This window comes from Enoplosus armatus, chromosome 10 (assembly GCF_043641665.1).
Source record: "Enoplosus armatus isolate fEnoArm2 chromosome 10, fEnoArm2.hap1, whole genome shotgun sequence".
Taxonomy (NCBI): domain Eukaryota; kingdom Metazoa; phylum Chordata; class Actinopteri; order Centrarchiformes; family Enoplosidae; genus Enoplosus; species Enoplosus armatus.
The window spans coordinates 4,127,099-4,140,510 of NC_092189.1; the positions used below are offsets into that span (position 1 = coordinate 4,127,099).

The window sequence follows — 13,412 nt, forward strand, 5'->3', positions numbered from 1 at the left end:
GGCTCAATCAAGACGTCCCAGGCGCCGCCAACATTTGGAAGCTAGCAAACATTGCCTTATCCGGTAACGTTATATTCAAACACCCCTCAATGGTATGTTTTGTTTAATGCTAACGACAATAACACTGATGGTTACCTTAGAAAGCTAACGCTAGCTGGGGAACGAGCTAGTCATTAGCTAACGTTAGCTTTCCTAGTTTTTGTGTCATTCTTAACGTTACTGGCTTTATTTTGGGGTTGCCTTTCCTTTAGTTAAAGCTAACAAGCTAGCTAACGAAAGCTATAGGTTACTTTAAACCAACTGAACACTCATTATCCCGTATGTTGTTATTATTATTCGCCATACTCATAATAATTGTATTGCCATAATGATAGGCGCTAAGCTAATACAGTTAAGCGGGTTAACGTTATCTGTATGGAATGTGACGCTATCTTGTTCATTGTGGTTGCCTGACAACGGAAAATTAAAGAGACAGTAACGTTAATCAGTATGTGCCCAGGGTTAGAACTGAAAGGTGTCTCGCAACAGTATAAAGCCGATAGTGTGTTTTCAGTCCAGCTCGCAGGTGATTGAATTGATTAGCACTCGTTAGACCAGAGAACAGGGAATAATGAGTGAAATCACCTGCTGTGGTCTTTGCCTGTAATAGAACCTGTATGCATCTGGCTCTCTCTGCAGTAGCTAGTGATGAAGCATGGCATGTTGTAATATCATTTGGGTGGTATAACTTTGCCAAAAGGAGATGGACGAGGAGCTGGAGAACTTCATCAGGGAGAGGAAGGCGAGAGTGGCTGAGGATAAAGCCAGTTTAGAACAAGACCCTCCGTACATGGAAATAAAGGTGTGTTGGAATGATGATTGTTAGGTTCACCCCCCCCCCCCCCCCCCCCAAGGTGCCTCCAATGATAAATAAAACATGATAAAATACACAAAGTAAATAAGGCAACACTAAGTTCAAAACTGCAACTGATAAAAAGTATTTGACCCCTTTTTGTATTTGCTGTTGGAAATGCAAAGTTATAAACGGAACACTGGGAGGAGCCTTTTGCAGTGATCCTATTGTATAATTCTTTTTAATTCATGATGTTCCTCTATTTTTTTTACTGACAGACAAACCCCCACAGAGCCTATGAATCTGCAGTTAAGGAGAACATCCCTCCCAAGTGTATAGCACAGGGCAAAGGTAAAGTACATGGCCACATTTTATTCCTTTTCATTCATATGTTTGTGTTTTGATGGTTTTCATAAAAAGAATGAGCATGTACCTTAAGTCTGTGACTGATAGTGACCCATGTCATGTGAGCAATGCTTTTCAGGTTAGGTGTTTCTTTAAAGTGGCAGTTGTCTTGTTTTGGCATGAAACCCTTCACCGTGTTTCTCCATTAAAAATGGATGGATGATGTTTTGTCAGATGAGAGTTGCGGCATGGGGCTGCCCCTCGGTGTAGAGTACGAGAGGAAGAAACAGAGGCTGCAGCATGAGCTCCGTATGGACTACAGGCGCTACATGGCTCAGGTGACTGACCCAGACTTTACCTGTTTTACTCGTATTTTGGCTGTAGCAGACAAGCTTGAAGGTCAGTTCATGCTTTTGTTCCAGACCTGCCAATATTTTGTGCTCGTTTAACATTTTAGATTACTATGAGGGAGATACCACGGCTGAAAACGTGGACTGTTATGAGAGCTGTGTGTGGCGTTTACAGTCCTTACTGAAACACAGACAAAAGCTGCTGTGATCTAGGACTTGATCTGCTGAATTCAGCACTTCTGAACTGAATATGCTGTATCCGGCTGACAGTGTTGGTCCCACTTTCAAAGCCTCCAAATGTGGTCGTGAAATGCAGCAGCCTTTTGTCAGTATTCCAGTCCAGTTGGTATATCCTTTGCAGCTCTCAGTATCCCATGATCCATATAGTGTTCAGGTATCCTCAGCATTGTGTACAGGTTGGAAATATCATATGACCAGGTTGTGTTTACCAGGCATGTGACTTCAAGTGGGTATCAATCATGGAAAAGCTGCTGCATGATGTAGTTAATATGGCAACCCAGCATAAAGTCTACTCCTTGTTCTGGATCTGTTGTTAATCATGAAAGTGTTTTATATAAATGTCTGATATTTACCATAAACCTGGTATACTGAACATTGTATTACATTATACGGGAGGGTACATTTAAGGATCCAATCTTTGGGTTGGGGCCCAGCCATTAGCTTTTTTTCCTGCTTTTAATCTCAGCTGTAGCTTGGTCCTTAGGTTAACACAGCTTTATATTTTTGTTGAGTATGTGTTGTAGGAAGAGTAAAAGTCACAGTTGGAATCATGACGGTAAACTTTTATGTTACAGAAAAAACACTTTGACCCTGGACCATTAATTCACCTCGATAACAGGAGGTCTGTCAAGGTAAATGTCTCTCTTTAATGACTTCATGATGTCAGGATAATTATGTTTTTACAAAAATTGGACTCAGTTAACATGCACTGTTTTACTAGCCCCCTTTTTTTTTTTACTGAAAGAAAATAACTGCCTTATTACTGGATGGCTGTGATACAGAAACCTATTTCTAACTTTCTCATTCATTCAAAATACGATTAAGGTACATTGTGAAGATCAATTAGTCCCAACCAGGGGTATATATTTACACATTTATTGCACAAATATACACATTTGGAGCATCAGGGTTAGTGTTGATGAAGGGGTACTGAAGTTCAGAGCTGTGGGCCTAATGTCTGACAAAAAAGGTTGGGAGCCACAGCAAACCAAAAAAAAAAAAAAAATTGTGCAACTGGTTGATGTGGACCTGATGATAGCTTCACACCCTGTTTTTTTTTCTTTCTTTTTTTTCATCATGTTTCCTCTAGCAACACCTACTTGAAGAGCAGGCAGGCGTTCTTCCAAAACAGCGACCCCCATCACGCAGGGATGCAGCCACTCTAACGGAGGACAGTAGGGGGTTTCACAGGGCTCTGTGCCTCTCTGAGGTTACGACCCTCTGCCCTGAGGAGGACGAGGAGCAGCAGCAGTCGGTACTTACCAGATATCGCGACAGGCTGGGGAAGCCAGTGGACCAGGAGTCAGAGGAGGAGGACTTCAAGGAGGAGCTGGAGCTGATGGAAGGCAGGAGGCGCAGACATGCGGGGGTTGAGGCCGGTTATGAGAAGAGACGAGCCAATAGGACCGATGGCAGGTACCTCGGGAACATTTACAGTATTTACACATAAACAATACAGTGTATTGTTTATTTATGTGTGTATGTTATAAGATACCTTGTTGTTGTCCTTATTTATCCTTTTCCTTCGATCTGTTTTAATTTGGCTTTTCCCAGAGAGAAGAATCCAGTAGGTGTTGCCAGAGAAGGCAGGATATCGAGAGGACCGTACAGAAATGAGGAGGCTGAGTTTGCCACTGGCCTTATAATAGGTTAGAGGACATTTTTGCATTTTACAACTGAACAGTTTGTTTTAAAAAATCATGTCCAACATTTGATGAACATGTATTTATAAGAAATGCAGAAAAAATCAATTTGAACCTGTGTTGTAACCTGTGAAAGGATAGATGACCAAACCCTTTTTAATGGCATGGCATGTTCAGAAGACTCCAACTGAACTACTAAAAAGAAAAGATAAGTCTCTTTTTAATTGGTGAACCATCTTTTCAGGAGCAGCCGATACAGAAGATGCCTTACAGAAGAGGAAGACGCGCTACAGACAGGAGCTGCAGGAGCAGATAGCGGAACAGCACAGGAACAAGAAGAGGTACACTGTCAGTGATTCTTGACTTTTCTTGATGTAACACGTAAATACACTGCATTAAATGCATAACTGTGTGCGTGTCCTTGTTGCAGGGAGAAAGATTTGGAGCTGAAAGTTGCTGCGACAGGGGCAAATGATCCGGAGAAACAGGTCAGTGGGTGGATTCAAATTCACTGACCATTTGTAGAACATAATCTGTGAATGATGGTTGTGTCTCAGCCAACATGGACAATATTTTTGATCATAGCAAACTCTGGGAGTGCAGTGTGATCTTATTTTTTTTATTCCTTTTTTAATTTGAATCACCAATAGGCAGTCAAAGGCCAGAGTCACAATGCCCCGATGACATTCGTATAACTGTAAAATGCTTGCGCAGGAAATAAAATGAAATTATAGTTATAGGGAGATATCAAAGGGATTTTCAATATGTACAGTATATTTGTTATCTTTCAATTTTGTCTCTATTCACAAATCAGCCGGACCGAATCAGACAATTTGGACTGTGCAGGAGAGAAGATCATCAGGTTTTGGAGCCTTCGGCAACAGGAGAGAGTGAAACATCGTCCAGACGCCTACCTAATAATGAGAGGATAGGCGTCCGAGGCAGAGAGACGCCTCCTCCCGAGCAGCCCCATGTGGCCTTCCAGTCCCCGATGCTGGAGTACAGCTCTGCCCTGGGCCTGGGGGGAGGAGGCCTGTCTCCCAACAGCCAGCCTGCTGCCCCCTCCTTCCCCAGAGCCATGGACACTCCCAGGTATCCCTTGAACTCAAACCATAATTGTATATGTAATCCTCAAGGTTTCAGTCCTGGTTGATTTGGCGATACGCATGATCTCTGTGGTCACAGCACATGCAGTTTAATACTACAAAAAACCCTCATTAAGCAGCTACATAACAGAGGAGCAACTGGTGTATCTGTTTTACAGTGCAGCCAAACAAACTCACATTGTTTTGATAAAGAAGTCAACAATAAAGCAACTGTGAACAGATTTTTTGCTGCACACAGTGCAACAGGTTTTCCACACAACGCCAGAGAGTTGGCTCTCTTGCTGAGGAGTTGCAGATGTGCGGATCGAACTGATTCATTGTCAAAAAAATGCCAAAAAAATGTCTTGTTTTGTAGATGCATTGTTGATGAACAGCAGTTTGCGCTAACCTCAGTGACAAACACATTGCGTTTCCTGTGACTGTTTCCACAATAAATACCACCCAGTTTTTTTGCCAATTTAACAGTTTTAATGTGAAGCAGAAGGAATTGTTTGGGTTGCTTTAGCAGTAACTTATTAAAGCTCTGATATGGCTGTGTCAGAGTGAATACTGAACAGTGAGGGTGATATCAGTGAGATGAAATTAGACATGGTAACCTTTCGATTGCATGCGTCATTTCCTGTGGATCTCCACAATCTGAATCCTCATGGGAATGGCGGACATCTTAAGGATTATAACTTTCGACTCGAGTCTACATGTTGTCATTTTTGTTATTGTGAAAAATAAACTTCAAACTTATAAAGTAAGTTTCAACTCAAGATTATTTTGGCCTGATTGGTTAACCTCAAACTGTGTAGCTCTTAGTAGGATACTGAATATAGAACACCTAGGCTACATCTTCAGATACAGCCAGAAAAGTAAGACCTGCAGAAAGTTTTAGATTTGCAAATGAGACACTGTTCTATAACGCCATTGACTATTTGATATCCTACTTTGTTCCTCCAGAATCCCTTTGTTCCTTCCTCATCCTCCTTCAACTATCAGCGAAGCCTACAGGAGCCCGTATGGAGAGCCTCATCATTACTACGGCTCCAGAAACTTGCTTGACCCAAGCATGGCCTACTGTAAGCACTGGTCTCCTCTGTATAGTAGTAGGCTATACAAACATGCTGCGTTCAGCATTATCGTCATAATTCTTACATTTTCATTTTTCTGTCCAGGCGGTCACTTGTCTGTTCCTGGTGCTGTCCCTCCTGTGTCCTACTGGAACATACCACAGGGGGGAGCTGTGCCCAGCCAGCTTGGTAACCACAGCCCTCACAGCCAGCACAGTGGAAGCAGCATCCCAGAGCCTCCAATACAGTAAATATCTCTTTCACTTTTTAGTACTTTTGGCTTGGAAAGCCAGGTCAGAATATAATTAGAAGCCAACATCAAAGTGGCAGTAACTACCAGGACATAGGCTTCTTATGGCATTAGCACCTTCTGTTCTGATAGAGGAATAGTCTTTTAATTGTCTCATTAAATTGGATAGTTGTGTCAAGTAAGTTTGGATGTCATTTTAGTGAGAGAGAGAGATGTAACAAGCATAATAATTATACTAATGAATAAACATCACGGTCGAATCTGAACGGTGTGATTCTGCAACTCTCCTGCCAGGCCCAGCAATGCTACCGACAGGGTTTTCCCCTCAGAGGGATCCAGATCAACCAGGCAGAGGATCCTGAGCTACAGGGAGGCTTTGAAACAACAGGTGGGTTACAAACACATTTTTAATCTACAGTTAAAATGAGTTTTGGTCTTTTCAAAGATTGGTTCAACAGATGAGCCTCTTTACTGCCATCATCATCCATTAGAACTAAAACACAAACAACTCTAGTCCGGATATTTAGGTCTAATGTATTATAATGACCTATCCAACTATGGATGAAATGACCAATTAGTGCTTTTAGTAGAATAAATCCAAACAATAGTTGGCAGGCTGAGACTGCACAGCAAAACGTCGATGGTTGTGGATTACGTATAAATTGATTACTGCATAAAAGCAGAAGGAGCACCTTTTCAGAATCATTCTGTTATGTCTTTAACATTTTCAGAGGATACTGTTGAGTACATTCTGAGCGTTGTCTGTATTTAAAGTTCATTTAAACATCGTCAACGCACACATTTGATGAGTAAGCTTTTGAACGTTGATAGTTAAAAGTATCCAACGTGACATGAATGTACGAATCCTTTACTGTCTTTTTCACACACTGCAACCTTTCACGGGCTAAACACACAAAAATGGCCGTATGAACGGAACTATTTGGTTGCAAACGAACATCGTTAGAAATAAAGTGGTCGCAGCAGGTAACTTTAAACTTTCACTGCATCCTAGTCTGTGATATGTTGGCAGGAAGCTTCCAGGAGTGGGAGCAGCGAGCTTTACAACAAGGTAAAATTGATGTAGTTCAGTCTAAAAGTTATAGTGTAAGTTAGGTTACGCCTTTAGACCCTCCATTCATTTCTTGATACAGTTAGCAGTAGAAGTGTTTTGCGAGATCTCCCTCCTGTTCAGGTGTTAACACCTCAATCCCATCCCAGTCCCCCATCTATCTCCTCTAGTCGCTCCATCATACTGAAGCTACAAAAATCTTCTACTGCTCCCATTGTCTTGCATTTTTTTCCACATGACGGCTGCAGGCTCTTTTACCAGGTGGCTCATCACAGATGTGGGTTGTTTGTCAGGCTTATGTCGGAGCTTAATTCTGGCTGTTATTCAATAAGTCACCGGGGTCAAAGTACCCATTTTTCCTGGACACCGCAGTGTATTGTCATCACCAACACATATGCCTGAGTTCCTATTACATATTCAGGCATTGTGTTTGGAATTTTTATATTTCACATATTTCACACATCTTGATGAATTTGTCTGAGAGTAATATAGCTCACTAAAAGGAAACGTAACAAAGGCTTACCCAGTGCACCGCTGGGTCAATGGGGAAATAATTGTACTTAAACAAAGCACTGAGAAATAGAAAATTAGCTCCTGATGAAAAATGTTTCGTAGAGAATAACAATCATTTGAGGATTTAGATGTAACCTAGAAAATACTGCACTGTAGATCCAGGAGCAGCAGGAACGTAGATGTCTGGAGAGGGAGGAGACGGAGCGTTACGAGGCCCAGCTGGAGGTCGACATGAGGAACCACCAGCCCTGGGGTCGAGGTGGAGGAGGAGCTCCGCTCAGAGACAGCACTGGAAATCTTATCGGTATGTCCGAGAGTATAGTGTCTGTTTTTTTTCTTGCAAGATAATTACATATCCTCTCGTGTCCGCGAACTGTCAATCTTTACCTCATATTTTTTCGGGTGGCCAGCTGACCTCAACCAGATGCACAAGCTGAATGAGGAGGCCTACAGCAACCCGGAGCAGCGGCAGAAGAGAGCCATGGTCGCCATGACGGCCCGCCGGGCAGAGCTCCCTGACCCCAACGAGAGGGTCTCTGGTACTGTAGCAGAGTGCCGTATCCATGACACTAGTGACAGGCTCTCTGGTATCGTAACCACCTTTCTTTTCAATCTATTGTAGCAGTGTTTTTGCCATTAGAGCATTTTAAGTAACACGGCCTGCACTTCAACAAAACTGGAATATTTAAATGGCGATTTAAAGAGGAAAGATTGGACTGAAAACAGATGAAAACATGTGAAAGTGAAAATAAGGATTGTTTTAATCATACCTTCCACGCAGCCACAAAGCATTGTAAAATACAAAGAACAACATTAACTGAACTGCTGACTCCATGAATGCCTACACTGTGGAAAACTATATATGCCATAGCGTGGCAGTGAAGATCGGCACTACGTCTTCCAATGTAGTCACATCTTTGACTACTGCTTATTTCGATTTATCCAAGACTTGAAGGAAAATGTATGTGTCTTTCTTCATGTTTCTTCTTCTGCAGGTTTCACCCATGTCCAGACCCCGCAGTTTGCCCGAGGCAATGTGTTTGCCAACCAGCCCTCCCAGCAACAGCTCCACGAGCAGGACAAGTACAAGGCTTACCTCAAACAGCAGGTACCGCTGCAAACAGTTGGTGCTTCTTCTACTGGCTGAGCTTTATAACAGGCTGTCGAGCATCACTTCTGCCAGCAGACGACCATCCTTTTGGACATTCTGTCCTTTAGAAATGTATCAGCACAAACCAGAACGTTTGAAAAATGCTAGAGCCTCAGCCTTCCAGCCTGCAAGTGAAACTTAATGTGTGCATGGGTTTCTGTTGCCTTGTTTACAGATTGAGGAGAAAATGCGTAAAAAGATGGAGGAGAGGGAACAGACGAGACTGGAGGAGGAGAAAGAAGAGAAGAGGCTGGAGGAGCAGAGGGCTCGCATCCAGAGGGAGTATGAGGACGAACAAGAAAGGAGGAAACGGAAGGAAATGGAGGTGAGGAGCTGAAAAAAAGTTCAAATGGACTCTTTCCCTCCATCTCCCCCTCTCCGACCTCTCACCTGTTGCTGCCTCGCCCTCTTTCCTCTCCGTCTCTTCTCAGCAAAAGGCCAAGAATGAGGAGCTGATTCAGCTGGCTGAACAGAAGAAGAAGGACGCGGAGGAGAAGAAGAAGAAGGAAGCAGAAGAGGAGAACGCAGTACTGAGGAGGCAGTATGAGAGGGAGAGGCAGGCTCGGGTGGAGGAGGTTAGTTCACCGTCAGCTCCACAACCACTTGGCAACAACAAGTGCACAATGAGAAGTTATACAGTTTTGAAACTAGTACCAGTATCGTCATTTAAATGATGTAATTATTATTATTTTTTTATATTATATATATTTTTTGCAGCAACACTTTACTTTGAGCCTTATCATCAGTACATAAACATTTGATAAAAGGTTTATAAAGTTCTATAATGTGGTTCAAACATGCAGACTGTCCAGTGGCACGTCCCTCGTTACCATCTGAAGCCACTCTTAATGTTTGCTCTTTGGCAGTCCTGAATTACACCAAAGCACAGAGACAGTGGGCGACAACCGTCAGCTTAGATTGAAACTTTTATGTAGTGAATGGGTGGCTGTGTGTTCTTAGGTCCGCAGAGAGCCCTCGCCTCCAATCCCCACCCTGCAGAAGAAACACGGGCTACACCAGTACACCCCCAGGCCCCCCACTGTTGACAGCCAGCAGTCTATAACTGCCCTCTCTGTGAGTCTCACACACACACACACACACACACACACACACACACACACACACACACACACACACACACACACACACACACACACACACACACACACACACGCACGCACTTGACAAAAACTTTGTGTCTCTGTGTAAAAGAGATTTTCTGAGCAGCTTCTTCCCTGGATAAATAAAGGCTAATGTGTTCCGTCGCTCCCTCTGGATATCGCTGTTTTCTTACCTGTTCCCTTTTCTGTCTCTGTCTTCCAGGAGCGCTCTTTGTCTGGTCTCCAGTCCCCTCCCGTCCCCGCTTGCAGGAATCAGCTCCGAGCTGCAGGTGAATATGCCATTTCAGCATAGCAGTTAAAAGTGACTCTCCAGTTGTTTGCCAGACTTGCAGTGGCTTAGTGTTTGGCGCAGTCTGTCCCATGGACAGTGTTGAAATGTTTCAGTGGTTCAACAAGCAGTGGTTCACAGCTGTGATAGTAGTTAAATCCTAGTCCTGAGAATTGGTATTGGTAGTGAAAACACTATCACATATAGAGTGTGTGTGTGTGTGTGTGTGTGTGTGTGTGTGTGTGTGTGTGTGTGTGTTTTCAGGTGACCAGCACGATGTGTTCAGTGAGCTGTCAGCGTTGCGTCGGCAGCTTCGCAGTGAACAGAAACGACTGGAGGGTCGTCTTCAGCAGGCTGACTGGGAGGACTTGGACTCTCCTCTTAGTGACAGGTCACTCTTACTGTAATCTGTAAAGATATTTTATCTCATTTTTCAAGTACCACAGGTTCCCAATCTGTGGTACTTGTACCCCAGGCGGTACTTCTACAGTTGCTTGGGGTGAAAGTGAAGTAGCTCAGCTAATTTGAAAAATGAATGAATATGTAATATCATATTGAGTGTGCACGTAAACGTTAGCTAGCGAGCAGAGAGAAGTTGAAACCATTTTCATTTTTCTCTGATTTTAAGCAGATGTTAAATTTTATTTTTTTTAAATTAGACTATCGGTTTGTGGATGGCGTTAGTTCAATAAATATCATCTGATCTGATCATTTGTAAGGACTCTACTTTTGAGAGTGACTGATAACTCGAATATGTTTTTTTGTTTTTTAAAGTGTTTGTGTGCGTTGTTTGTCCACAGACATCGGGAGCGTCCCATGGTGGACGTGTTTGACATGGCCCGGCTGCGGCTCCAGGCTCCGGTCCGAAGGCCGACCTCCAGAAACACGGAGCCCAGAAACCTGCTGCGAATCCACGACTCCCTTCAGCTCAAATACACAGGTAGCACACAAGTCTTACAGTCTTAATTGTACTTGCCTGCAATACCAGCACAATTAGCTGTGACTGGTTCATATGTGTGTTTGTGGGTCAGACGGTGAGTCCAGGCTGGGCTTCAGCGAGGTCCCGAAGCTGCAGGAAGTGGGTGTGGCCAGCAGGAGGAGGCGGGACTACAGGGATCCATATCGCCACTTAAGCAGCCAGAGGTCTACAGTGCAGGATGGTGAGAGCTGGAACAGTTTATTTTCGTTCACTTGTTTAATGCTAGGTCGACAGTTGGAGATTTATTTTAATTAACATTCAAATCCAACTATGTTTCTGATGTGGTTGTTTAAGATAAATATGTCTTCTATATGGCCCCATTTACACCTGATATTGACGTGATCCCTATCTGTGTAATGAAATTCAATCCAGCATTTGTATTTACACTCTGCATTGTGACATGATCTCAGTATGCAAATTAGCTAGGCGGGGCTGATGGGCCTGTCAAGGGCGTCGCAAGTCAAGAGACGCAATGCCATGGAAAGGCGTCAGTAATTTTTAACTAATTTTATGCCATGAAAGCCGTGCTCGCTTAAGCTAGCAGGAACAGGCGGAGCTTGGTGACCTTTTAAGTTGCTGTACGGATTCCATGTAAAAGTGACTGAGATCTGATCACAAAGCGGTTTGCATGCATTCAGACCTGTGTCACATGCTTTTGTCCATATTCAGATAAGCGATCCAGATACAGATCACGTTAATGCCGGTTGTAAATGAGGTCTATGGCTTTTGCTTTTTCTGCGGCAGTAAAAAAATGTAATTAACGTCCTCCTTGTGTTGCAGATTATTTTGACCTGTCCCCACCTCAGCAAAATGATTATCTGGTGAGTTGAAAATAAATAATGTTTTGGTTTTAATCAAGCACCTGTGCTTCAACCACAAAAATGCCCGACCTGGTTTATTTGTAACAACTGCAAAGTGCTGGAGCAGAGTTTTGAAAAGAGTTGTGTTTATGTTGCAGAGGAGTGTGATGGGGGGGTCTGCAAGAGGTTCTCTGCTGGAGTCAGAGAGTGCTTTCATCAGTAAGATTGATTCAGATATTGTGATGGATTTTTACTGTAATTATTTAAATCAACATTTTTCATCTTGCACCATACATGTGCAGACATAATTGTGCAAACAATTAGGAATTTTCACAACATCCAAACCACCCAAAAGTCTTGTAGCTACAACAGCACAATGTATCCTGTGTAAGTTAGAGTAGTCGAGATGTCGGAGGCTAATTTTGGTTGTGTGCGGTGTGTCAAGACCCCCTAGGCGATGCCTTTCCAGTGCCGCGCACCCCAGAGCTCGAGAAGACCCCTCTGCTGTCAGCCAGGGAGAGGAGGAGGCTGGCCAAACAGTCACAGCACCCCCAGGTACTTTAGAATCCACGCGTGTTGTGGCGTAGCTTAAACAAACACCACGTGAGCTCAAAAGCTGTAATTAGCTACGTGAGCTGCAGCTTTAATCGCAAAGTCTTATTTTCATGTCCTCTGGTTTGTTCAGGATCGAGCCGATTCCAGCCAGCCCTGTGGCCAACATGAAGACTACTGTGCCCACACAGGTGGCAGACTGCAGCAGGAAGCAGAGCCCAGCGGTGAGGGGAGAAGCCGGGACAGGACGGGTCGCCTGATGGCGCTCGGTCACCGTGGCAACACAGCCGGTGCGACTTGGAAAAATTCAGTTCTGCTGGTTGTTCTATTTTATGTAATTATTACATCAGCAAAGCAGTTTAGCAGAGTATTTTTCACAGATGTCTGAATTAAATTCTACATTTTAATGGCTTTAATGGGTTTTCAAAGCCCAGGGGTCGTTAAATTCAGCCAGTATTCAAATAACCATGGAAACTAGTTGGATAAAGAACAACATTGGCCATTTTTCTGCAGCAAATGTTTCAACACAGGGGAGTTCTGCAGCAGGTTTAAAGACAAGGCGTTTATCTAAGCTTGGTGTTCAACTCTTTTAGTGTTTCACTCTGTCTCCCTGCTCCTGTTCCTCAGGACCAGTGGATCTGTCTGACGATGACGACTCCTCCCCGCCCCGCTTTTCTCTTCGCAATCTTGACCATCAAAGGTCTGTAGAAACCGTTGCCTCGGATCCGTGGATGCGGCCAGGAACATCGGAGACGCTGAAATGTTTGGGCCGACCGTCAAGGAGGGAGCAGACGCCCGTCTGTCTTTGAATCGGAAGATTATGTAATGTCTGTGTGTATGAATGTCTGAAAAGTGATACTTGTATGGTGTTAAATCATTGTTTTCATCAGAACGTCAAACTGATGTCAGTGAGAACTCACATGTTCTTGTTTATGGACATTACTATATTACTATTTTATGAATAAATTATGTTTTAAATAAATTATATTTTAATTATGAACTGTGTCATTTGATTGTATGCTTTAACAATGCATCGGTCTCAAATTTACAAAACTTTAATTGGATAATACGGCTGCAATTTTGACTTCGCTATTACATGTACACTATATTAACTATATTATAGTTAATATTATTGATAT

At 43.2% G+C, this 13,412-nt stretch overlaps 1 protein-coding gene across 1 annotated transcript; it reads left to right on the forward strand.

Annotated features, from left to right (window-relative positions):
* Positions 1 to 742: 742 nt before the first annotated feature.
* On the forward strand, positions 743 to 13,160 carry LOC139291503 (centrosome and spindle pole-associated protein 1-like). The gene is made up of 27 exons (XM_070913549.1): positions 743 to 841; positions 1,111 to 1,183; positions 1,412 to 1,515; positions 2,343 to 2,399; positions 2,858 to 3,183; positions 3,322 to 3,416; positions 3,655 to 3,751; positions 3,841 to 3,898; positions 4,225 to 4,502; positions 5,462 to 5,580; positions 5,677 to 5,818; positions 6,116 to 6,209; positions 7,560 to 7,707; positions 7,814 to 7,990; positions 8,399 to 8,511; positions 8,729 to 8,878; positions 8,985 to 9,128; positions 9,514 to 9,627; positions 9,877 to 9,943; positions 10,207 to 10,333; positions 10,743 to 10,882; positions 10,974 to 11,102; positions 11,702 to 11,742; positions 11,880 to 11,940; positions 12,167 to 12,276; positions 12,407 to 12,563; positions 12,901 to 13,160. Exons 1-27 carry the CDS (start codon positions 743 to 745, stop codon positions 13,080 to 13,082), a joined length of 3,402 nt encoding a protein of 1,133 aa, XP_070769650.1. The 3' UTR covers positions 13,083 to 13,160.
* Positions 13,161 to 13,412: the final 252 nt, after the last annotated feature.

Bases quoted from the DNA above. Each gene is read 5' to 3' on its own strand.
- LOC139291503 (XM_070913549.1), top strand. From the start codon at position 743: ATGGACGAGGAGCTGGAGAACTTCATCAGGGAGAGGAAGGCGAGAGTG. The intron at 11,103-11,701 runs GTGAGAGCTGGA...CTTGTGTTGCAG, and splicing joins GAGGTCTACAGTGCAGGATG to ATTATTTTGACCTGTCCCCA. The intron at 11,743-11,879 runs GTGAGTTGAAAA...TTTATGTTGCAG, and splicing joins CTCAGCAAAATGATTATCTG to AGGAGTGTGATGGGGGGGTC.